The 25,842-nt window shown below is 38.2% G+C and overlaps 1 protein-coding gene across 1 annotated transcript in view; it reads left to right on the top strand.

The window, feature by feature from the left end:
- The window catches only part of Mms19 (MMS19 nucleotide excision repair protein), a 95,881-nt gene extending 76,659 nt beyond the window's left edge, over positions 1–19,222 (top strand). The window contains exons 16-20 of the mRNA XM_053775171.2: positions 886–998; positions 11,144–11,300; positions 13,086–13,250; positions 14,089–14,169; positions 18,789–19,222. Coding sequence (XP_053631146.1) covers positions 886–998; positions 11,144–11,300; positions 13,086–13,250; positions 14,089–14,169; positions 18,789–18,905 — 633 coding nt within the window. The 3' untranslated portion in view covers positions 18,906–19,222. The remainder of the gene's footprint in view (positions 1–885; positions 999–11,143; positions 11,301–13,085; positions 13,251–14,088; positions 14,170–18,788) is intronic.
- The last annotated feature ends 6,620 nt before the right edge of the window (positions 19,223–25,842 follow it).

Here is a 25,842-nt window from a genome sequence, read left to right as displayed (position 1 = left end):
CTTCATAAATGTTACTTTGCTCACACTCCAACAGCACGTCAAGTATTAAAAACCATTTGTCTCCATTCACTCCTATCAAACACGCTCACGCATGCCTGCTGGAAGTCCAAGCCCCTCGCACACAAAACCTCCTTTACCCCCTCCCTCCAACCCTTCCTAGGCCGACCCCTACCCCGCCTTCCTTCCACTACAGACTGATACACTCTTGAAGTCATTCTGTTTCGCTCCATTCTCTCTACATGTCCGAACCACCTCAACAACCCTTCCTCAGCCCTCTGGACAACAGTTTTGGTAATCCCGCACCTCCTCCTAACTTCCAAACTACGAATTCTCTGCATTATATTCACACCACAGTAATATGATTATCATTTTATCAATGAAAGTAATTGGTCTCTGCTTTAACTATGAGACAGAAATCAGCATGCAGACTACTGTAGTAAATATTTCTACTGTATATATTAGCCAGACTTGATTACTGGAGGTGGAAAGACAGTGCTTTTATCCTGAAGGATGAGTGAAGATGTTAAGATTTAAAGGGTCATCAGAATTGTAACGTTCATGAACTTCTGACAAGACAGCTATTAAATGGGTGATGGTGAATGTATTTTCTTGTCTTGATCATGGCTAATGTTAAAAAATATTACTGCTTGAGTTGTTACTCCATAAAGAAGACTATATTCAACACATATCTGTGTCAAAGTGGAAGTTAAATGATCCTTGTAAATTCAGACAACACAAGGCTTTTCCAATTTATTTTTTCAAAGACATTCTTTAGAGTAATAGTCAGTTAGTAATAGTTATTAGTTTGTTAGTAATAGCTATTAGTGAAGTCATTAGAATATTTAAAACTGTATCTCTTACTAATAAATCTTGAATTTTCCACAGATGCAAAAGTTACTTGGTGATGCAAACCTTGGCTTAGAGGCTGCCCACAGCTTTGATGTTATCTTAAAGGATCATGAATATGCTCTAAGACCAGAGACCTTTGCTAATATAAGGTATTTCATATTTTGTATGTATGCTAATGTAAGGTACAGTGGACCCCCGCTTAACGATCACCTCCCAATGCGACCAATTATGTAAGTGTATTTATGTAAGTGCGTTTGTACATGTATGTTTGGGGGTCTGAAATGGACTAATCTACTTCACAATATTCCTTATGGGAACAAATTCAGTCAGTACTGGCACCTGAACATACTTCTGTGTCATGTCCCTATGGTTAACCTTTCTTTAATATTACATTGCGGTTATTTCCTTTAATAGCTAAATTGGAAATGAACGTCCTTGTATTATTAAGGCTAATTCTTATTAACAATTATTATAATTTATGTAACATGGCCATAAGTTTAATTGGAGGTATAGTAACATGCCTGCCACCCGGTGTGCCGGTGTATGGTTAACCGTGATGTTTGATGGTTATACCCCCCTTCCCCCCCCCCCCTTTATGTTCAACTACTCTACTGAGTGTTGGTGAGTCACGTCACGTGACCCACTTTACCTGTATGCTCAAGGTTGAGGGACGAGCAGTGAAGAAGTAGCAGCCAACGAGAACACTCCTGCTCCTCTCTGGTAACTGGCCAAGGTTTATTATACGGCCTGGACATATTCTGTTTTATTCTGACTGCTTCCAATTGGGAAACAAGACTTCATACATTAAAGTAATCTATATATATATATATATATATATATATATATATATATATATATCTATATATATATATATATATATATATATATATATATATATATATATATATATATATATATATATATATATATATATATATATATATATATATATATATAGATTACTTTAATGTATGAAGTATATATATATATATATATATATATATATATATATATATATATATATATATATATATATATATATATATATATATATATATATATATATATATATATATATATTTATATATATATATATATATATATATATATATATATATTTATATATATTTATATATATTTATATATATATATATATATATATATATATATATATATATATATATATATATATATATATATATATATATATATATATATATATATATATATATATATATAGTAGTAGGTTGGTAGACAGCAACCACCCAGGGAGGTACTACCGTCCTGCCAAGTGAGTGTAAAACGTAAGCCTGTAATTGTTTTACATGATGGTAGGATTGCTGGTGTCTTTTGTCTGTCTCATAAATATGAAAGATTACAGGTACGTCTTGCTACTTCTACTTACACTTAGGTCACACTACACATACATGTACACGTTTATTTATACACACTCATCTGAGTTTTCTTTGATTTTATCTTAATAGTTCTTGGTCTTATTACTTTTCCTTTTATATCCATGGGGAAGTGGAATAAGAATCTTTCCTCCGTAAGCCATGCGTGTTGTAAAAGTCAACTAAAATGCCGGGAACAATGGGCTAGTAACCCCTTTTCCTGTAAAGATTACTAAAAAGAATAAGAAGAAGAAAATTGTCAAAGTGGGAAGTCTGAATGTGCGTGGATGTTGTGCAAATGATAAGAAAGAGATGATTGTGGATGTTATGAATGAGAAGAAACTGGATGTCCTGGCTTTAAGTGAAACAAAGCTGAAGGGGTGGGAGAGTTTCAATGGAGAGGAATAAATGGGATTAGGTCAGGGGTTTCAAATAGAGTTAGAGCTAAAGAAGGAGTAGCAATAATGTTGAAGGATAAGCTATGGCAGGAAAAGAGGGACTACAAATGTATAAATTCAAGGATTATGTGGAGTAAAATAAAGATTGGATGTGAAAAGTGGGTTATAGTAAGCGTGTATGCACCTGGAGAAGATAGAAGTGTAGAGGAGAGAGAGAGATTCTGGGAAATGTTGAGTGAATGCGTGGGGAGTTTTGAATCAAGTGTGAGAGTAATGGTGGTTGGGGATTTCAATGCTAAAGTGGGTAAAAATGTTATGGAGGGAGTAGTAGGTAATTTTAGGGTGCCAGGGGTAAATGTAAATGGGGAGCCTTTAATTGAGCTATGTGTAGAAAGAAATTTGGTAATAAGTAATACATATTTTATGAAAAAGAGGATAAATAAATATACAAGGTATGATGTAGCACGTAATGAAAGTAGTTTGTTAGATTATGTATTGGTGGATAAAAGGTTGATGGGTAGGCTCCAGGATGTACATGTTTATAGAGGGGCAACTGATATATCGGATCATTATTTAGTTGTAGCTACAGTTAGAGTAAGAGGTAGATGGGAAAAGAGGAAGGTGGCAACAACAAGTAAGAAGGAGGTGAAAGTGTATAAACTAAGGGAGGAGGAAGTTCGGGAGAGATATAAGCGACTATTGGCAGAAAGGTGGGCTAGTGCAAAGATGAGTAGTGGGGGGGTTGAAGAGGGTTGGAATAGTTTTAAAAATGCAGTATTAGAATGTGGGGCAGAAGTTTGTGGTTATAGGAGGGTGGGGGCAGGAGGAAAGAGGAGTGATTGGTGGAATGATGAAGTAAAGGGTGTGATAAAAGAGAAAAAGGTAGCTTACGAGAGGTTTTTACAAAGCAGAAGTGTTATAAGAAGAGCAGAGTATATGGAGAGTAAAAGAAAGGTGAAGAGAGTGGTGAGAGAGTGCAAAAGGAGAGCAGATGAAAGAGTGGGAGAGGCACTGTCAAGAAATTTTAATGAAAATAAGAAAAAATTTTGGAGTGAGTTAAACAAGTTAAGAAAGCCTAGGGAAAGTATGGATTTGTCAGTTAAAAACAGAGTAGGGGAGTTAGTAGATGGGGAGAGGGAGGTATTAGGTAGATGGCGAGAATATTTTGAGGAACTTTTAAATGTTAAGGAAGAAAGGGAGGCGGTAATTTCATGCACTGGCCAGGGAGGTATACCATCTTTTAGGAGTGAAGAAGAGCAGACTGTAAGTGTGGTGGAGGTACGTGAGGCATTATGTAGAATGAAAGGGGGTAAAGCAGCTGGAACTGATGGGATCATGACAGAAATGTTAAAAGCAGGGGGGGATATAGTGTTGGAGTGGTTGGTACTTTTGTTTAATAAATGTATGAAAGAGGGGAAGGTACCTAGGGATTGGCGGAGAGCATGTATAGTCCCTTTATATAAAGGGAAAGGGGACAAAAGAGATTGTAAAAATTATAGAGGAATAAGTTTACTGAGTATACCAGGAAAAGTATACGGTAGGGTTATAATTGAAAGAATTAGAGGTAAGACAGAATGTAGAATTGCGGACGAACAAGGAGGTTTCAGAGTGGGTAGGGGATGTGTAGATCAAGTGTTTACATTGAAGCATATATGTGAACAGTATTTAGATAAAGGTAGGGAAGTTTTTATTGCATTTATGGATTTAGAAAAGGCATATGATAGAGTGGATAGAGGAGCAATGTGGCAGATGTTGCAAGTATATGGAATAGGTGGTAAGTTACTAAATGCTGTAAAGAGCTTTTATGAGGATAGTGAGGCTCAGGTTAGGGTGTGTAGAAAAGAGGGAGAGTACTTCCCGGTAAAAGTAGGTCTTAGACAGGGATGTGTAATGTCACCATGGTTGTTTAATATATTTATAGATGGGGTTGTAAAAGAAGTAAATGCTAGGGTGTTCGGGAGAGGGGTGGGATTAAATTATGGGGAATCAAATTCAAAATGGGAATTGACACAGTTACTTTTTCCTGATGATACTGTGCTTATGGGAGATTCTAAAGAAAAATTGCAAAGGTTAGTGGATGAGTTTGAGAATGTGTGTAAAGGTAGAAAGTTGAAAGTGAACATAGAAAAGAGTAAGGTGATGAGGGTATCAAATGATTTAGATAAAGAAAAATTGGATATCAAATTGGGGAGGAGGAGTATGGAAGAAGTGAATGTTTTCAGATACTTGGGAGTTGACGTGTCGGCGGATGGATTTATGAAGGATGAGGTTAATCATAGAATTGATGAGGGAAAAAAGGTGAGTGGTGCGTTGAGGTATATGTGGAGTCAAAAAACGTTATCTATGGAGGCAAAGAAGGGAATGTATGAAAGTATAGTAGTACCAACACTCTTATATGGATGTGAAGCTTGGGTGGTAAATGCAGCAGCGAGGAGACGGTTGGAGGCAGTGGAGATGTCCTGTCTAAGGGCAATGTGTGGTGTAAATATTATGCAGAAAATTCGGAGTGTGGAAATTAGGAGAAGGTGTGGAGTTAATAAAAGCATTAGTCAGAGGGCAGAAGAGGGGTTGTTGAGGTGGTTTGGTCATTTAGAGAGAATGGATCAAAGTAGAATGACATGGAAAGCATATAAATCTATAGGGGAAGGAAAGAGGGGTAGGGGTCGTCCTCGAAAGGGTTGGAAAGAGGGGGTAAAGGAGGTTTTGTGGGTGAGGGGCTTGGACTTCCAGCAAGCGTGCATGAGCGTGTTAGATAGGAGTGAATGGAGACGAATGATACTTGGGACCTGACGATCTGTTGGAGTGTGAGCAGGGTAATATTTAGTGAAGGGATTCAGGGAAACCGGTTATTTTCATATAGTCGGACTTGAGTCCTGGAAATGGGAAGTACAATGCCTGCACTTTAAAGGAGGGGTTTGGGATATTGGCAGTTTGGAGGGATATGTTGTGTATCTCTATACATATATGCTTCTAAACTGTTGTATTCTGAGCACCTCTGCAAAAGCAGTGATAATGTGTGAGTGTGGTGAAAGTGTTGAATGATGATGGAAGTGTTTTCTTTTTGGGGATTTTCTTTCTTTTTTTTTGGGTCACCCTGCCTCGGTGGGAGACGGCCGACTTGTTGAAAAAAAAAAAAAAAAAAAAAATATACGTATTATAGGTAGTAGGTTGGTAGACAGCAACCGCCCAGGGAGGTACTACCGTCCTGCCAAGTGAGTGTAAAACGAAAGCCTGTAATTGTTTTACATGATGGTAGGATTGCTGGTGTCCTTTTTTCTGTCTCATGAACATGCAAGATTTCAGGTACGTCTTGCTACTTCTACTTACACTTAGGTCACACTACACATACATGTACAAGCATATGTATACACACCCCTCTGGGTTTTCTTCTATTTTCTTACTAGCTCTTGTTCTTGTTTATTTCCTCTTATCTCCATGGGGAAGTGGAACAGAATTCTTCCTCCGTGAGCTATGCGTGTTGTAAGAGGCGACTAAAATGCCAGGAGCAAGGGGCTAGTAACCCCTTCTCCTGTATATATTACTAAATGTGAAAGGAGAAACTTTTGTTTTTCCTTTTGGGCCACCCCGCCTCGGTGGGATACGGCTGGTGTGTTGAAAGAAAGAAAGAAATATATGTATTATAGGTAGTAGGTTGGTAGACAGCAACCGCCCAGGGAGGTACTACCGTCCTGCCAAGTGAGTGTAAAACGAAAGCCTGTAATTGTTTTACATGATGGTAGGATTGCTGGTGTCCTTTTTTCTGTCTCATGAACATGCAAGATTTCAGGTACGTCTTGCTACTTCTACTTACACTTAGGTCACACTACACATACATGTACAAGCACATATATACACACCCCTCTGGGTTTTCTTCTATTTTCTTTCTAGTTCTTATTCTTGTTTATTTCCTCTTATCTCCATGGGGAAGTGGAACAGAATTCTTCCTCCGTAAGCCATGCGTGTTGTAAGAGGCGACTAAAATGCCGGGAGCAAGGGGCTAGTAACCTCTTCTCCTGTATATATTACTAAATGTAAAAGGAGAAACTTTCGTTTTTCCTTTTGGGCCACCCCGCCTCGGTGGGATACGGCCGGTGTGTTGAAAGAATATATATATATGTTATATCTAGGATCTCCTCCTAATCTGTTATGAAAGCCTTATATATTTTAGATAATACAGAACAAACATGTATTCGTAACTTATATACGATAATTCGTATATTATTTCTGGCTTTTTGTTGTATTATGAATATACTTAATTAAAATTAGTCATTCCGGAGGATCATTATTATTACCCTAACCTCTCTGACCAAAGTTGTTATGCTCTAACCAGAAGGAAATAGTGGTTACAATACTTGGAGTGTAACATTCTGGAATGAAAAAATATCGTTAACCGGGGATCCACTGTATTTCTTATTTTGTATGTATATGAATATAAGGTATATACACAAATAACCAACACATAAAAGAGAGAAGCTTACGACGACGTTTCGGTCCGACTTGGACCATTGACAAAGTCACACTGTGACTTTGTCAATGGTTCAAGTCGGACCGAAACGTCATCGTAAGCTTCTCTCTTTTATGTGCGGGTTATTTGTGTATCATTCCAGTCACGGTAGTGTGCCTTTTTGTTATTTATAATGTAAGGTATTTCTTATTTTGTATATATACATTAGATCATATACTCTTCCCTCCTTGCATCACTTCTACTTTGTAAAAACTTCTCATATGCTAACTTTTTCTCCCTTACTACTCTCTTTACATCATCATTCCACCAATCGCTCCTCTTCCCTCCTGCACCCACTTTCCTGTAACCACAAACTTCTGCTGAACACTCTAACACTACATTTTTAAACCTACCCCATACATCTTCGACCCTATTGCCTATGCTCTCATTAGCCCATCTATCCTCCAATAGCTGTTTATATCTTACCCTAACTGCCTTCTCTTTTAGTTTATAAACCTTCACCTCTCTCTTCCCTGATGCTTCTATTCTCCTTGTATCCCATCTACCTTTTACTCTCAGTGTAGCTACAACTAGAAAGTGATCTGATATATCTGTGGCAAGGAGGGAAGAGTATATGGAGAAAAAGAGAGAGGTTAAGAGAGTGGTGAAGCAATGTAAAAAGAGAGCAAATGAGAGAGTGGGTGAGATGTTATCAACAAATTTTGTTGAAAATAAGAAAAAGTTTTGGAGTGAGATTAACAAGTTAAGAAAGCCTAAAGAACAAATGGATTTGTCAGTTAAAAATAGGAGAGGAGAGTTATTAAATGGAGAGTTAGAGGTATTGGGAAGATGAAGGGAATATTTTGAGGAATTGTTAAATGTTGATGAAGATAGGGAAGCTGTGATTTCGTGTATAGGGCAAGGAGGAATAACATCTTGTAGGAGTGAGGAAGAGCCAGTTGTGAGTGTGGGGGAAGTTCGTGAGGCAGTAGGTAAAATGAAAGGGGGTAAGGCAGCTGGGATTGATGGGATAAAGATAGAAATGTTAAAAGCAGGTGGGGATATAGTTTTGGAGTGGTTGGTGCAATTATTTAATAAATGTATGGAAGAGGGTAAGGTACCTAGGGATTGGCAGAGAGCATGCATAGTTCCTTTGTATAAAGGCAAAGGGGATAAAAGAGAGTGCAAAAATTATAGGGGGATAAGTCTGTTGAGTATACCTGGTAAAGTGTATGGTAGAGTTATAATTGAAAGAATTAAGAGTAAGACGGAGCATAGGATAGCAGATGAACAAGGAGGCTTTAGGAAAGGTAGGGGGTGTGTGGACCAGGTGTTTACAGTGAAACATATAAGTGAACAGTATTTAGATAAGGCTAAAGAGGTCTTTGTGGCATTTATGGATTTGGAAAAGGCGTATGACAGGGTGATAGGGGGGCAATGTGGCAGATGTTGCAAGTGTATGGTGTAGGAGGTAGGTTACTGAAAGCAGTGAAGAGTTTTTACGAGGATAGTGAGGCTCAAGTTAGAGTATGTAGGAAAGAGGGAAATTTTTTCCCAGTAAAAGTAGGCCTTAGACAAGGATGTGTGATGTCACCGTGGTTGTTTAATATATTTATAGATGGGGTTGTAAGAGAAGTAAATGCGAGGGTCTTGGCAAGAGGCGTGGAGTTAAAAGATAAAGAATCACACACAAAGTGGGAGTTGTCACAGCTGCTCTTTGCTGATGACACTGTGCTCTTGGGAGATTCTGAAGAGAAGTTGCAGAGATTGGTGGATGAATTTGGTAGGGTGTGCAAGAGAAGAAAATTAAAGGTGAATACAGGAAAGAGTAAGGTTATGAGGATAACAAAAAGATTAAGTGATGAAAGATTGGATATCAGATTGGAGGGAGAGAGTATGGAGGAGGTGAACGTATTCAGATATTTGGGAGTGGACGTGTCAGCGGATGGGTCTATGAAAGATGAGGTGAATCATAGAATTGATGAGGGAAAAAGAGTGAGTGGTGCACTTAGGAGTCTGTGGAGACAAAGAACTTTGTCCTTGGAGGCAAAGAGGGGAATGTATGAGAGTATAGTTTTACCAACACTCTTATATGGGTGTGAAGCGTGGGTGATGAATGTTGCAGCGAGGAGAAGGCTGGAGGCAGTGGAGATGTCATGTCTGAGGGCAATGTGTGGTGTGAATATAATGCAGAGAATTCGTAGTTTGGAAGTTAGGAGGAGGTGCGGGATTACCAAAACTGTTGTCCAGAGGGCTGAGGAAGGGTTGTTGAGGTGGTTTGGACATGTAGAGAGAATGGAGCGAAACAGAATGACTTCAAGAGTGTATCAGTCTGTAGTGGAAGGAAGGCGGGGTAGGGGTCGGCCTAGGAAAGGTTGGAGGGAGGGGGTAAAGGAGGTTTTGTGTGCGAGGGGCTTGGACTTCCAGCAGGCATGCGTGAGCGTGTTTGATAGGAGTGAATGGAGACAAATGGTTTTTAATACTTGATGTGCTGTTGGAGTGTGAGCAAAGTAACATTTATGAAGGGATTCAGGGAAACCGGCAGGCCGGACTTGAGTCCTGGAGATGGGAAGTACAGTGCCTGCACTCTGAAGGAGGGGTGTTAATGTTGCAGTTTAAAAACTGTAGTGTAAAGCACCCTTCTGGCAAGACAGTGATGGAGTGAATGATGGTGAAAGTTTTTCTTTTTCGGGCCACCCTGCCTTGGTGGGAATCGGCCAGTGTGATAATAAAAATAAAAAAATAACATTAGATCATCAATTATCCTGATAATCAGTGAACTACTGTATATACAGTACAGACATTGCAGGTACAACTGACTTTCATTTGAGTTCCTTGATGAGGTTCAGGGCTCTTAATCTGAGGAATTCTCATTTCCCTTCCGTTCCTCAGATTAAACCTGAATGTAGAACCTCCCTCCCCTCCTGCTTCTTTCAGTCTAAATGGAGGAGATATTGCCTCATTTGTTAAAATATGCTGTGGCTTATAGCATGTGACTTGGTTTGTACTGTGAAAAGTAGGCTGCCTTTTGCTACTGTTGCCATTACTGATGGCATTTCTACCAATGCAGCCATTACTGAGGGCATTGCTGTTGATGCTATCAATGTTAGTGGCATTGCTGTTGATGCTATCAATGTTAATGGCATTGCTGTTGATGCTATCAATGTTAATGGCATTGCTGTTGATGCTATCAATGTTAATGGCATTGCTGTTGATGCTATCAATGTTAATGGCATTGCTGTTCATGCTATCAATGTTAATGGCATTGCTGTTCATGCTACCATTGCTAATGACATTGCTGCTAATGCTGCTATTGCTAATGGCATTGCTACTAATGCTACCATTGCTAATGGCATTGCTGCTGATGCTACCATTGCTAATCACATTGCTGCTGATGCTACCATTGCTAATCACATTGCTGCTGATGCTACCATTGCTAATCACATTGCTGCTGATGCTACCATTGCTAATGGCTGTGAGGGACTCTTGGTCTAAGGAACTGGACTTCTTCCTTTCTTTGTATTGAATCTGTTTGCTTCCCATTCCCCAGCACTTTCCCTGACTTAAAATAAAAGTATGCTGCTGCCTTGCCAATGCTAATAGCATTGCTCCTGATGCTGCTCTTATGAAACAGGATTCTCTCTGGTGGTCCTGACCATGTACCTTTCTAAATCAACAGTATCCTCTCTTCAGCACCTCTTGTATGGCACTATATGACCCTCTACTGATATAGCACCTACCCATGAATATACTACTACTAACAACAGCAATAATAACAAAAACTAAGTAATGATGATAATGAAGACAATAATAATAATGACAGTTGCTTTAGGTGCCATAGATACAATATTATATCATGCTATTTGTCTTATTTCTCCCTCCATGTCCACTGTCATGATGGCACTGTACGACTGCCAGATATTTACCTTTCTTACAGTTCTTCAGCATGCAACACATTCATACACTTATTACATTTTTCTACTTAATGAGAAATTGCAAAATCTACAACTTAACCCTCAGAGATGTGTTTTGAGTGTAAGAAATCTTTTTTTTTTTTTCAGATTGCTGTACAAGCAGAGATATTTTGAAGGTGTGGTAGGGCCACTAGTGGACATGTTTCACCAAAGTGAGGGCAGTACCAAGCACAATTCTCTACTGGCCCTCTCATCACTCTTATCATCATTACCTTACCTCATTCTTAACGCTCATATCGAAAAGGTAATAATGTAGTACTATAAGGTTTTTGGGTTTTGTTTTGTTAATTTATTTGTAGTTGCAGGGGTCGAGTTATCCTCCTGGTGTCTCATCTTCAGCATACTATTTGCAGTAGTTTCTCATATGGTTTTCAGTTGTTATAGCATACACTACCTTCTCTCGGATCCTATTTCAGAATAAGATACAATACAGCATTTTACTCAAATTTAAAAAAAGAAATTGAAACACTTAAAAAAAGGTGATTATGGTGTTTTTTTTTTTTTTGTAAATTATTTCTGCTCATGTCATTAAACAATTTCTTTGTAAATTATTTCTGCTCATGTCATTAAACAATTTCTTAAGCATGAATAATAATTTTTGAAATTCCTCCTTTTCCTGAGGAGCAAATATATGCATACAGTGTATCTCTTCTGTGCTGTGGTATTTGCAACTTACTTTGACTTTCTGCTGCCTTTTCTTGCATGTAACTAAGCATATTCAGGTTTCTACCATGGAGCCTTGGTACAGTGTAGACTCTTATGGGTTTAGCTCTTCCCCATGAAAGTCTTAATAATCTCTTTCTGTTATTCTTTTTGAAGTGTATCTCTTCCTTTCCTCTGTGAACTGTATCTCTTCCTTGTCATGCTAAACGAGGTGTGTCTCTTCTGTGTCATGTTCTTTGAAGTATGGGTATATTTCTTTCATGTAATGATTTTTGAAAATTGGATAAGACACATTCTTTTATTAGTGGATTAATGTAAAAGAAGAAAATTGAAAGTGAATACAGGAAAGAGTAAGGTTATGAGGATAACAAAAAGATTAGGTGACGAAAGATTGGATATCAGATTGGAGGGAGAGAGTATGGAGGTGAATGTATTCAGATATTTGGGAGTGGACGTGTCAGTGGATGGGTCTATGAAAGATGAGGTGAATCATAGAATTGATGAGGGGAAAAGGGTGAGCAGTGCACTTAGGAGTCTGTGGAGACAAAGAACTTTGTCCATGGAAGCAAAGAGGGGAATGTATGAGAGTATAGTTTTACCAACGCTCCTGTATGGGTGTTAAGCATGGGTGATGAATGTTGCAGTGAGGAGAAGGCTGTAGGCAGTGGAGATGTCATGTCTGAGGGCAATGTGTGGTGTGAATATAATGCAGAGAATTCGTAGTTTGGAAGTTAGGAGGAGGTGCGGGATTACCAAAACTGTTGTCCAGAGGGCTGAGGAAGAGTTGTTGAGGTGCTTCAGACATGTAGAGAGAATGGAGCGAAACAGAATGACTTCAAGAGTGTATCAGTCTGTAGTGGAAGGAAGACGGGGTAGGGGTCGGCCTAGGAAAGGTTGGAGGGAGGGGGTAAAGGAGGTTTTGTGTGCGAGGGGCTTGGACTTCCAGCGGGCATGCGTGAGCGTGTTTGATAGGAGAGAGTGGAGACAAGTGGTTTTTAATACTTGATGTGCTGTTGGAGTGTGAGCAAAGTAACATTTATGAAGGGATTCAGGGAAACCGGCAGGCCGGACTTGAGTCCTGGAGATGGGAAGTACAGTGCCTGCACTCTGAAGGAGGGGTGTTAATGTTGCAGTTTAAAAACTGTTGTGTAAAGCACCCTTCTGGCAAGACAGTGATGGAGTGAATGATGGTGAAAGTTTTTCTTTTTCAGGCCACCCTGCCTTGGTGGGAATCAGCCAGTGTGTTAATAATAATAAAATATATATATTTATTTGTACTGTAGCTAGTAATGTTATTAAACTTCATCTGTGAACAGTACACACACACTAACAGCCAATGATCATTTAAATAATATTCTTTGTGCAGTTGCTGCCAGTGTTGCTTCAGGGTATTACATGTGGAGAGTCAGCATTAACAGAGAGTACCGTTTGTACACTGGCCACCATCCTCAAGCAATCTGTTCTCCATGCTGCTCCATATACTAGCATGCTCATTGCAATGCTTGTTCCACTCACTGTCAACCACCCACTGGTCAGTATGTTTTCATCTTTCAAGCATTCTTTTATTGTTTAGGTATTGCTGGTAGGGATACCTTTTTATGGTCCACAGAGTCCATTGATTCATAATATACCTGCCATCCATCTCACACATCATACACCTGTCATCCAACTCACACACCATACACCTGTCATCCAACTCACACACCATACACCTGTCATCCAACTCACACATCATACACCTGTCATCCAGCTCACACATACACCTGTCATACAGTTCACACATCATACACCTGTCATCCAGCTCACACATCATACATCTGTCATCTGGCTCACACATAATACACCTGTCATCCATCTCACACATAATACACCTACCTTCTAACTCACACATAATATTCCTGTTTTGTAGCTAGCATGTAATAGACCTCCTACCCTAGCTTACACTGTCCTTCAAAAAAATCTGCACTTTGCATTACAGCATGGTTGATCAGGTAGTCATCAAGGAAGTCTGTCCTTAGGCCAGCCTGTGAGGATAGAACTCACAGTTGGTCACCGGTATAGATGTTAGACTTTCTAAGAAAATCAGTTTTTTACTGTGGGAAATAGTTTTCAATAAACTTATTACATTTGTTTTTCATGTTTTTTTGTAGAGAATTATGCATGGAACACCTGATACTTGGAGCTCAGCCCACTTGAATATTTTGTAAAAGTGACTTGACTACATATATGAACTGACTTCAGTTTATTAAAGCTTTATTTAAGATACCTGAAATAGATTCAGCGGGGTGCTTTTTCCTGTATTGATGTGGCTGTTAAAATTTGTGCTAATTATAAAGCACAGTTTTAAATTTTTTGATACATTTGTGCAGATTGTACGCATGAAGGCATTGGAGTGTCTTGAGGCTATAGCTTCTTTACCAACATCCACTGTGCTGCCGTATAAAGAAGATGTAAGTATGTTTAGTTCTTGTGCTCCAGTATGTATCATATTTTTATTTATGCTAATGAGCCATGTTTTGCATAATATAGTGTATCATTTGCAAGACATTTTGATACACACAATGCTATGCTTCACAGATTTAAAATTATCTCCAGTGGGAGCTAATACAGTGGAACCTCAGCACTCGAACTTAATTGGTTCCAGAAGGCTGTTCGAGTGCCGATCTGTTCAAGTACAGAATGAATTTTTCCCAAAAAATTTTCTTTTTGGTTGGCTGTTATCACTAACCTTCTTAAGCCCCATGGTGACTTATTTATACAAATAATATAAAAAAAAAAATATGAAGAAACACGAAATAGTTTACAGCGCAATTCTGGCAGGTCGTGTTTGTTTGGTCGAGTGCCAAACAAACGGTCGACTACTGAGCAATTTGCTTACCGAACAAAGCGTTCAAATACTAAATTGTTCGAGTACTGAGAGTCCACTGTACATATATAGTCAAAAAAAATTTATCTCTGTAATTTTAACCATTAAACTGTCCAAACGTAGATCTACATTCACTTGCGTAGCGCTCCGAACGTAGATCTGCATTGTTTTGTACATTCTTTCTTACGGAGAAAATCAAGGTCAGAGCGCTACGCGCAAATATAGATCTACGTTTGGACAGTTTAAGGGTTAATTGTAATAGCATCTTCAGACTGCCTTCCTTCTGCCACGTATCTCTCTACATAAAATAATTGCAAATGTTAAGTTTACATTTTTTGTATTGTATGACAGGGAATATTGGGAGGGAGGGGAGAGAGGAAGGGGTGAAGGGAGGGAAGAGGGAAAAGATTGATGGTAGAGGGAGAGACTGAGAGAGGAAGTGAGTTGGAAGGGTAAGTCATAGCTTGAGGCATCAGACACAGTGCATATGGATGCTATTGGGTATTATCAATTTGATTGAGCAGTCAAAATCATAGCAGTACAGTGTAAGAGAGAAAGAGGAAAAAAGCATAGTGCTAATTAGAGATACAATAGATGACACTAAAAATTTTCATTAATGTATAAATTTATAATAATCACAGCATAAAAAACCATGGTATGGGTGGGGTTAGCACCCGTGGCAAATGAGTTGTAAAACTCCAGACCAGTGCATCATAATCATGACATTATTTAATATTATTAGACAGTTATATTAACTCCTTGACTGTCGCAACCCCAAATCCTGAGGTGTCTCCTGGTGTTGCAAAATCCCCCCCCCCCCCCCCCCCCCAAAAAAAAAATAATTTTTTTCTTACGAAATGATAGAGAATCTTTTCCCGATTGTAATGACGCTAGAAGAATGAAATTTGATGGAAAACTCGTGGAATTACGCTCTCACGAAGTTAGCGACCTCGGCGATATTTACAAATCGGCGATTTCGCCCACTTTGAGCCCTATTTTTCAGCTAATTCCATTGTTCCAGTCAACCAAACTCATAGCTATTTCTTTAGAACTCCATTTTGTCTATTGATTGAATACAAGAAACTGCCCATTTACTGATGATCAGAAATTTGCAATTTGGCCAATTTCACAAAAATTAAAAAATATGACAATTTCAAAGTAGGGTCCAGAATGAACAATGCAGACATTCCTGGCTCTAAAATAACATATTCTTTGTTCATCAGTCATGTCTCCAGGCCCCTCTGATATTACTCTTGCATTCTATTTTGAATTTTTATTCAAACAAAAAATAGAAAATCGATTTACTGTTATGCAGACAACTGCAATATTGTAATAAATGTCAACCCATTCATGACTGCATATTAGGATGGCTAGTTGGACATTTATTGGACAATGACGTCATTTGTCTACTCTTGAACATCGGCAGAAATCAAACATTTCAAGGTCTAAAACCAATCAAAATAATGTCAACCCATTCATGACTGCATATTAGGATGGCTAGTTGGACATTTATTGGACAATGACATCATTTGTCTACTCTTGAACATCGGCAAAAATCAACATTTCAAGGTCTAAAACCAATCAAAATCACCTCCATTTCCATAACATGTTTTCTGTTCTATCAAATGTGACTACGAAAACAAGAATATAACCATAAAAACTCTACGAAAATACACCTCAAAATCGGTGTTTTAATCCAAAAACACGGCCAGAGTTTTTTTTTTCTCATTATGCACTGCTTGCTGGAGGATTTTTTTTATACTGCGCACACTGACCACATACCCATTCTCTCACATGTGGGCCTACCAGCTTTTTCCTGCTTGATTTGAAGCCTCTAGAATTTATGAGTACGTATGTATATGTCAAACACTGGCTCGTAAGACATATACAGTGGACCCCCGGTTAACGAACTTTTTTCATTCCAGTAGTATGTTCAGGTGCCAGTACTGACCGAATTTTTTCCCATAAGGAATATTGTGAAGTAGATTAGTCCATTTCAGACCCCCAAACATACACGTACAAACGCACTTACATAAATACACTTACATAATTGGTCGCATTTGGAGGTGATCGTTAAGCGGGGGTCCACTGTATATACGACCGAAACAGTCAAAGGGTTAAAATCATTCATACAGGTGTTTTACATTTTTGCTTATTCATGGGGTTACCTTGATGTTTGTGAAGGGATTTTGATCCAAAGAATTGGAGCTACCCCTTCCTTTACTCATCATAACTGATTATCTCTTGTCCCTCCAGACAATGTATAACCCCTCTGGGTTTAGTGCCTCTCCATAAATAAAGTACAGGTCTCCCTCAACATTCACATTTTCAACTTTCACGGGCTTCACACATTCGCGAATTCCCAACCGCCAAATTCCCAGCCACCAAATTCCCAGCCGCCAAATCATATTTAAGTTTCACGCCAACTGCGAGTCCCTACTTCCCTCCCTCCTACCCCCGCAACTGGCAGCCAGCCCTCCCACCACTCAGAGTGGTGAGTGTTTTGTTTGTTCATTATTTGCTATTAAACTACAGTATAAATAATGTAAACCCATTCATGACTGCATATTGGAATGGCTATTCAGACAGGTATTAGACGGTGACATCATGTGTTTACTCTTGAACACTGCAAAGAATTAAACATTACTGCTACAGCTAATAATAACAATAGTAATAATAATAATAATAATAATAATAATAAATATGATATAATTGAAGAAGGAAATTGTACAAAAATACGAGGGAGTGGTTGACACATCGTCAGTGTGACTTTGTTTATGCTGGAGTGAACATTAGTCTCCCTGCTCTTCCAAACATTTCACAATAATTCATTGTGTTTGGTGCTTGTAGATTGAGTGTGACTGGAGTGGTAGAGGCAGTGATTGAGGCAATGGTATTTAATAACATACATGTTATTAATAATAACATGTACTATTATTTATAACATATATGTTATTAAATACCACTGCCTCAACCGCTGAATTATTGTGAAATGTTTGGAAGAGCAGGGAGACTAATGTTCACTCCAGCATAAACAAAGTCACACTGACGATGTGTCAACCACTCCCTCGTATTTTTGTACAATTTCCTTCTTCAATTATATCATGTTTATTATTATTATTATTATTATTATTATTATTATTATTATTATTATTATTATTATTATTATTATTATTATTATTATTATTACTACTACTACTATTGTTATTATTAGCAATAGCAGAAATGTTAGATTCTTTGCTGTGTTCAAGAGTAAATACATGATGTCACCGTCTAATACCTTTCCTAATAGCCATTCCAATATGCAGTCATGAATGGGTTTACATTATTTATTCTGTAGTTTAATAGCAAATAATGAACAAGCAAAACACTCACCACACTGAGTGGTGGGAGGGTTGGCTGCCAGTTGCGGGGGTCGGAGGGAGGGTAGTAGGGACTCGCAGTGGTGGAGGCATTGGTGGAGGCAGTGGTGGAGTCTGTGGTATATAATAACATACATGTTACTAACATACATGTTATTAAATAACATACATTATTAAAGCATAACATGTATATATTTAGTACAATTTACGACTTTTTCATGTATTTTATGATTATTCATGGTTCAACAAGTTAAGGAAGCAGTATTGTAATATATTTCCCTACAATATATTGGGGCACCAAACATTCACGGTTTTTCAACATTCGCGAGGCTCTTGATCCCCTAACCCTCGCGAATGTTGAGGGAGACCTGTAGTATTAATAAATTACATTGTGTAGAGGCATACAATATTGGTAGATGTGGCTCATAAGGGTTACATATGTGATTCATAGTTATAAATTTGCAGAGAGGGACACACTATGAACACATCTCTCTTGCTTACTCACTCACATTGCCAGCATTGTCTCATGGCTAAAGCATTTAACTATTATTTCTTTTCTTTTCTGTTCTTTTCTTTTGTTGCTCATTAATAATAACTAGTTGTATAACTAAGTTATATTATTACTACAAAAGAGGACCTCTGAGTGAAGCTGAATTATACAGACTCTTTCCATACTGCATTCTAGTTTTTCTTTGATAAATTTTTAGAACATACCAAAACATTAAACTGCATGCTGAGTAAGCTTAACATCAACATCATTCTAAAGTTTCTACATGGAAGTCTTGGTTTGTGCAACAAGCAATTTCTTTTGTGGTCACACAAACATGTTTTGTTTCCACAGGTGATTAGAGGACTGCGAAATGCATTGAATGACAAGAAACGTGTTACTCGCAAAGTTGCTGCAAGTGCCCGCTGTAGCTGGATTCTTGTTGGGGCACCAGGTAGCAACAGTGTCTAGGGTTGCCACTTGTACAGTAAAGTGTACAAAAAACTTGGTGAAAAGTAAGGGTGCCAGCTGTGCCATAGGCACAATTAAGAGAACATTGTGTCAACATCTGTGGTTAAAGACTTCATCCTACTACAGATAATAAATACTGTATTGGCAGAACAATGGTAGAAGTTTTCAAGCGGAAACTGGACTGCACCTACTCTAAGTTCGAGATCAGGTAGGCTGTGATGGTTAACCCTTAAACTGTCCAGACGTAGAGCTATGTTCACGTGCGTAGCGCTCCGATCGTAGATCTACGGTTTATTTTACATGCTTTCAGCCTTGGCACGATAAGCCTGAGTTGCCTAGACATGAGAGAATGAGTCTATGCTCTCAGTGTGCACAGTATGACAAAATTCGAGGAGGCTGGGAAAAATGCGCTCTTTATTTTAAAAAAAAAAAAATTTTTTTTTTCTTTCCCAAAATGTTCAGAGCGGTATGCACACGAACATTGATCTACGTTTGGACAGTTTAAGGATTAAGTAGACCTGTGGGTAACTAGGAGCAACAACCTGATTGGCCAGGGCAACAGAATCGTAGCCTCAAGATGAGCTGCAGGGTATAGTAGTGCCTATTATATGTATATACTTTTGTGGCAGCAGGCAGTTAGTGAACGCTGTATACGGGTCCTTATTAGTGCAGCAGGCAACACTGTATACATTTTATGTGGATGCATGTTGGTTCATTAGGCTTCATAAGATTCTAGGGTTTTAGCTTCATAATATTAAGTACATTATATCCTTTACATTATCTGTTTTTTTAACACACGTGATATGTACAATAGAAGTGCAGTAATTTTTGTTACATCAGACTTTATCATGATGTTTAATTAATTTGTAAATAAGTGTTAAGAAACATTATTTTGCACTGTACAGAATAAAATAACATGCTACTAATATGTAATTTTGCATTTTTTATTCTCCTTTTGTAGCTATTGCATTACAAAAATATGATTTAATTATAGAATTGGTAATTTTTATTAGAGAAAAAAAATTTAGCAGCTAAGTAATGATATAAAGTAGGAGATATTATTTTTATGACAGTAAGTCCCTGATTTAAGATGTTTCAGCCTATGATGTTCTTCACTAAAGACATTAGCACGCTGGAACTAATTAACCCTTTCAGGGTCCGTCCCGTAGATGTTCGGCTTTACGTTCAAGGTCCAAACCGTAGATCTATGCCATGAGCTCAGCTCACTCTGATAAACTGTGAGTGGTAAATTTGGGCCTTAGATATGAGAGAATACATCTATGTGGTATGTGTGCACCACATAAAACAAATCCTGCAGCACACTGTGTATAATGAGAGAAAAAACTGAGACCCTGATTTTCGATTAAAACAGCGACTTTGCAGTGTTTTTTCGTATTTTTTTATAGTTGTATTTGCGATTTCTTGGTCTCATTTGATAGAATGGAAGACATATTACAGAAATAGGGATGATTTTGATTGGTTTTAGCACTGGAAATGGCTTGAAACTGAGCTCAAAGTAGCGGAAATGTTAAATTTTTACCGATGTTCAAGAGTAAACAAACGACCTCACACGTCTAATACACGCCAGCTGGTGGGTCTAATATATGTTCACAAATGTGGTGATATTGGCAGTTTGGAGGGATATGTTGTGTATCTTTATACGTATATGCTTCTAAACTGTTGTATTCTGAGCACCTCTGCAAAAGCAGTGATAATGTGTGAGTGTGGTGAAAGTGTTGAATGATAATGAAAGTATTTTCTTTTTGGGGATTTTCTTTCTTTTTTTGGGTCACCCTGCCTCGGTGGGAGACGACCAACTTGTTAAAAAAAAAAAAAAAAAAAAAAAAACTTCTAAACTGTTGTATTCTGAGCACCTCTGCAAAAACAGTGGTAATGTGTGAGTGTGGTGAAAGTGTTGAATGATGATGAAAGTATTTTCTTTTTGGGGATTTTCTTTCTTTTTTGGGTCACCCTGCCTCGGTGGGAGACGGCCGACTTGTTGAAAAAAAAAAAAAAAAAAATGTGGTGATGATATTTATACAATTATTACAATATTGCATAACAATAAATCATCTATTTTTTGGTGTGAATAAAAATTCATTATGTGAATAAAAAATCAAAATGGAATTTATTTGTAAAGCCTCAAAACATAAGTAATGAACAGAGGAAATGTTAGTTTAGTGCCAGGAATATCTACATTGTTTATTCTGGACTCTATTTTGAAATTGGAATATTTTGAACTTTGTGTTAAATTGGCCAAATTACCAATTTCCAGTCACTTTATTTTGTAGTTGAAACAGTTGACTTGGCGATTTCTTGTGCTCAATCGATAGAATAGAAGTAATACTAGTGAAATAGCTAAGAATTTGGTCGACTGGAATAATGTAATTGGCCTAAAATGGGAGTCAAAGTCGGCAAAATTGCCGATTCGTAAATATCGCTGACACATCAAAATTCGCAAGAGCATAATTTCGTAAATTTTCCATCAAATTTCGTACTTTTTGTTTTATTACCTTCACAAAAAGATTCTCTACCATTTCATAAGAAAAAATAACAAATTTTTTTTTTGAAAATTCTTGGACACTGGGGCACCACTTCAGATTTTGGCCTTGGACCCTGAAAGGGTTAATTAATTTTGAAAGCTCATATATAGTTATGATCATTGAAAATATTCAGGGAAATCATTTGAAATATTTTTTTTTTTTTTTTTTTTTTTTTTTTTTTACAAATGAAATGACATTTTGTGTGCATTCAATTTTATGTATGTATGTATAGAGAGCTCACATTTGTTTGACAGATTTATCAGTAACCATAGATATTAATCCAAGGAAAGGGAGAGTATCTCAAATTCCTTGGATCAAGAGCCCTTTAGTAGTAACAAGGCACCCCTTAAAGGCTGTGCTTCAGTAGCTTCTTGGTAAATATTCTGCTTACAATTTTCTTAAGGCTGAACTATGAATACTTTGCTTATCAACTGCACTGGTACATTGTTTTATGTACATGTGTGGAGAGTTCATGTATAATGGGCTGTGGTAGCCACTGTTGCTGCATGTATACTGGACATGGGTAGGGTGCTGGACAGCAGGAGTTTTGCTCACTAATGCCACATCCACCCATGCACAATTCCCCTCACCACTACCTTCCCTCACTGTATATCCAGTCACTTAATACCTTCACCATAACAGTGAGAAAGTGGTGAGCACAGTATATATACATGTGAAGAGTCTTGAGTTAGATATGATGGGAGAGAGCATTGAACTGAATAGGAGAGTAGAATTGAGAAAATGTAGCAGGTAATCTCGCTGCTGACTGCCTCAACACATTTGTTTGGCATTGTAGCAGGTTGGTAGACAGCAACTGCCCAGGGAGTGTAAAATGGAAACCTCTAATTGTTTTACATGATGATAGAATTGCTGGTGTATTTTTTTCTGTCTCAAACATGCAAGATTTCAGGTATGTCTTGCTACTTCTACTTACACTTAGGCCACACTACACATACATGTACAAGCATATATATACATACATACCCCTCTGGGTTTTTTGCTATTTTCTTTCTAGTTCTTGTTCTTGTTTATTTCCTCTTATCTCCATGGGGAAGTGGAACAGAATTCTTCCTCCATAAGCCATGCATGTTGTAAGAGGCGACTAAAATGCCGGGAGCAAGGAGCTAGTAACCCCTTCTCCTGTATACATTACTAAAGTTAAAAAGAGAAACTTTCGTTTTTCTTTTTGGGCCACCCTGCTTTGGTGGGATATGGCCAGTTTGTTGAAGATATATATATATGTATACACACACCTCTCTGGGTTTTCTTCTATTTTCTTACTAGTTCTTGTTGTTTATTCCCTCTTATCCCCATGGGGAAGTGGAACAGAATTCTTCCTCCATACGCCATGCATGTCGTAAGAGGTGACTAAAATGCCAGGAGCAAGAGGCTAGTAATCCCTTCTCCTGTATACATTACTAAATTTAAAAAGAGAAACTTTTGTTTTTCTTTTTGGGCCACCCTGCCTCGGTGGGATACGGCCAGTGCAGTGAAAGAAAGTACGTGTACTAATTTTCTACATGGGGAAGTGGAATAGAATTCTTCCTCCATAAGCCATGTGTGTCGTAAGAGGCAACTAAAATGACGGGAGTAAGGGGCTAGTAACCCCCTTCTCCTGTATACATTAACAAAGCTAATCCTTTCAGGGTACCCAGGTCCTCTCCTCTCCGAGACTTGTTCTCAGGGTCGCCAAATTTAAAAAAAAAAATTATTTTTTCTTATGAAAAGATAGAGAATCTTTTCTCGATCATAATGACACCAAAAGTATGAAATTTGATGGAAAACTTATGGAATTATGCTCTCGTGAAGTTAGCGGTCTCAACGATGTTTATGCATTGGCGATTTTGCCCACTTTGAGCCCTATTTTCGGCCAATTCCAGTGCACGTACTAGTCGACAAAAATCATAACTATTTCACTAGAACTCCATTTTTTTCTATTGAATGAGTACAAGAAACCACCCATTTACCAATTCCAACTATCCGATAAAGTAGTCAGAATTTAGCAATTTTGCCAATTTCACACAAATTTCAAAAGATGCCAATTTCCAAATAGGGTCCAGAATAAACAAGAAAGACATTCCTGGCACTAAAATAACAAGCTCTCTGTTCGTTAGTCACATCCCAGGCTCCTCTTATATTTCTTTGGCTTTCCACTTTGAATTTTCATTCTTACAAAAAATAGAAGATTTACTGTTATGCAGACTACTGCATTAGTGTAGAAATGGTATAAATAATATCAGCGCACATGTGAAAGAATATTAGACTCACCAGTTGACGTGTATTGGACGCTTGGCACGATTTGTTTACTTTTGAACTTTGGTAAAAATCGAACATTTCTGCTACTTTGAACTCAATTTCAAGGTACTTTTCATTGTAAAACCAGTCAAAATCATCTCAATTTCTGTAATATGTCTTCCATTCTATAAAATGAGACCAGGAAAACTAGAATACAACAATAAATACCATATGAAAATACAGTGCAAAGTTGCTGTTTTAATCAAAAAACACAAAGTTTTTTTTTCTCATTACGCACTGTGTGCTGCAGGATTTTTTTTATATTGCGCACACTGACCACATAGACCCATTCTTTCATATGTAGGCCTACCAGCTTTTTCTCACTAGATTTGAGGGCGCTAGAATTTATGCGTACTAGTACGTCAAAAACCCTGGTGTGTAAGCCGTACTAGTACGGCCAAAACCCTGAAAGGGTTAAAGAGAAACTTTTGTTTTTCTTTTTGGGCCACCCTGCCTCAGTGAGATATAGCCAGTTTGCTGAAAGTAGAAGTATACATTAAACAATTTTTAATGCCATTTGTAAGTGACGGGAGACTGAATGTAAAATATTGGGTAAATATTCTTTCTTAAAGAATAAACAAACTTAAATATTGAATATTATGTCTTGGGAATGCTTCTCCAGTTATAACATGGGTGTATGGGTAAATAGCAGGGAAATTTTCCTATTCATCCAAATTTCTTATGGCCTGGTCTAGACTTGAAGACTAACTTCAACTAGTTCTGCTGATGCTGCTGATAACACTGTATTTGTTTCCGATATTGCCCTCACAGACAGCACAAAATACTTATGTTGCTTCTGGGTTTTTCACTGCAGTTACCGGTGCTACTTATACCATGGCTGATGATGCCACCACCACTGACAACAATGATGATGCTACCATCATCACTGATGTTGCCATTGTTGCTTATCCTGTTGCCATTGATGCTACTATAATGCAAAGTACTCTGATGACCCTACCCTGCCATGATGTTTTATGCAGACTTTGACAGTCTTGCCCTTATTACAAACTCCTCTGGCATTTTGGTACATCACTTGTGGACTCTTGCATTTTCTTTCTGCTGATTTCCTGTCCTCAATACTGCTGCTTCCTCTTTTACACCTCAACCATAAGGTGATGGATGACCCTTATGGATTTAGCTCTCCCACAAATATAATGATTATGGTATTTAGATTTTATTTCCATGGGGAAGTGGAATAGAATTCTTCCTCCATAAGCCATACGTGACATAAGAGGCAACTAAAATGCCGGGAGCAAGGGGCTAGTAACCCCTTCTCCTGTATACATTATTATAGTTAAAAAGAGAAACTTTCCTTTTTTCTTTTTGGGCCACCCTGTCTCTATGGGATACGGCCGGTGCGTTGAATGAATGAATGATTTAAATTTTAAGAAGTTTGTCATAAGTGTTCCTAACAAAAGACTAATCTGGAAACTGCAAAACATAGGAGATATTAAATTCAAACTTGGCTGGAATATTGCTGCACACTAACAGCACCTTTCAAGGCAGGTGAAATTGCTGACCTAGAAAATGTACAGAGAACCTTCACGGCGCGCATAACGGAGATAAAACACCTCAATTACTGGGAGCACTTGAGGTTCCTGAACCTGTATTCCCTGGAATGCAGGCGGGAGAGATACATGATTATATACACCTGGAAAATCCTAGAGGGACTAGTACCGAACTTGCACACAAAAATCACTCACTACGAAAGCAAAAGACTTGGCAGACGATGCAACATCCCCCCAATGAAAAGCAGGGGTTTCACTAGCACGTTAAGAGACCATACAATAAGTGTCAGGGGCCCGAGACTGTTCAACTGCCTCCCAGCATACATAAGGGGGATTACCAACAGACCCCCTGCAGTCTTCAAGCTGGCACTGGACAAGCACCTAAAGTCGGTACCCGACCTGCCGGGCTGTGGTTCGTACGTTCGATTGCGTGCAGCCAGCAGTAACAACCTGGTTGATCAGGCTCTGACCCACCAGGAGGCCTGGTCACAGACCGGGCCGCGGGGGCGTTGACCCCCGGAACTCTCTCCAGGTAAACTCCAGGTATTGCAGTTATTGAAAGATTTCCTGTTTGAAAGAAAAATACAAACA

This window comes from Cherax quadricarinatus, chromosome 11 (genome assembly GCF_038502225.1).
Source record: "Cherax quadricarinatus isolate ZL_2023a chromosome 11, ASM3850222v1, whole genome shotgun sequence".
Taxonomy (NCBI): Eukaryota; Metazoa; Arthropoda; class Malacostraca; order Decapoda; family Parastacidae; genus Cherax; species Cherax quadricarinatus.
This window is presented reverse-complemented; position numbering and strand designations above follow the sequence as displayed.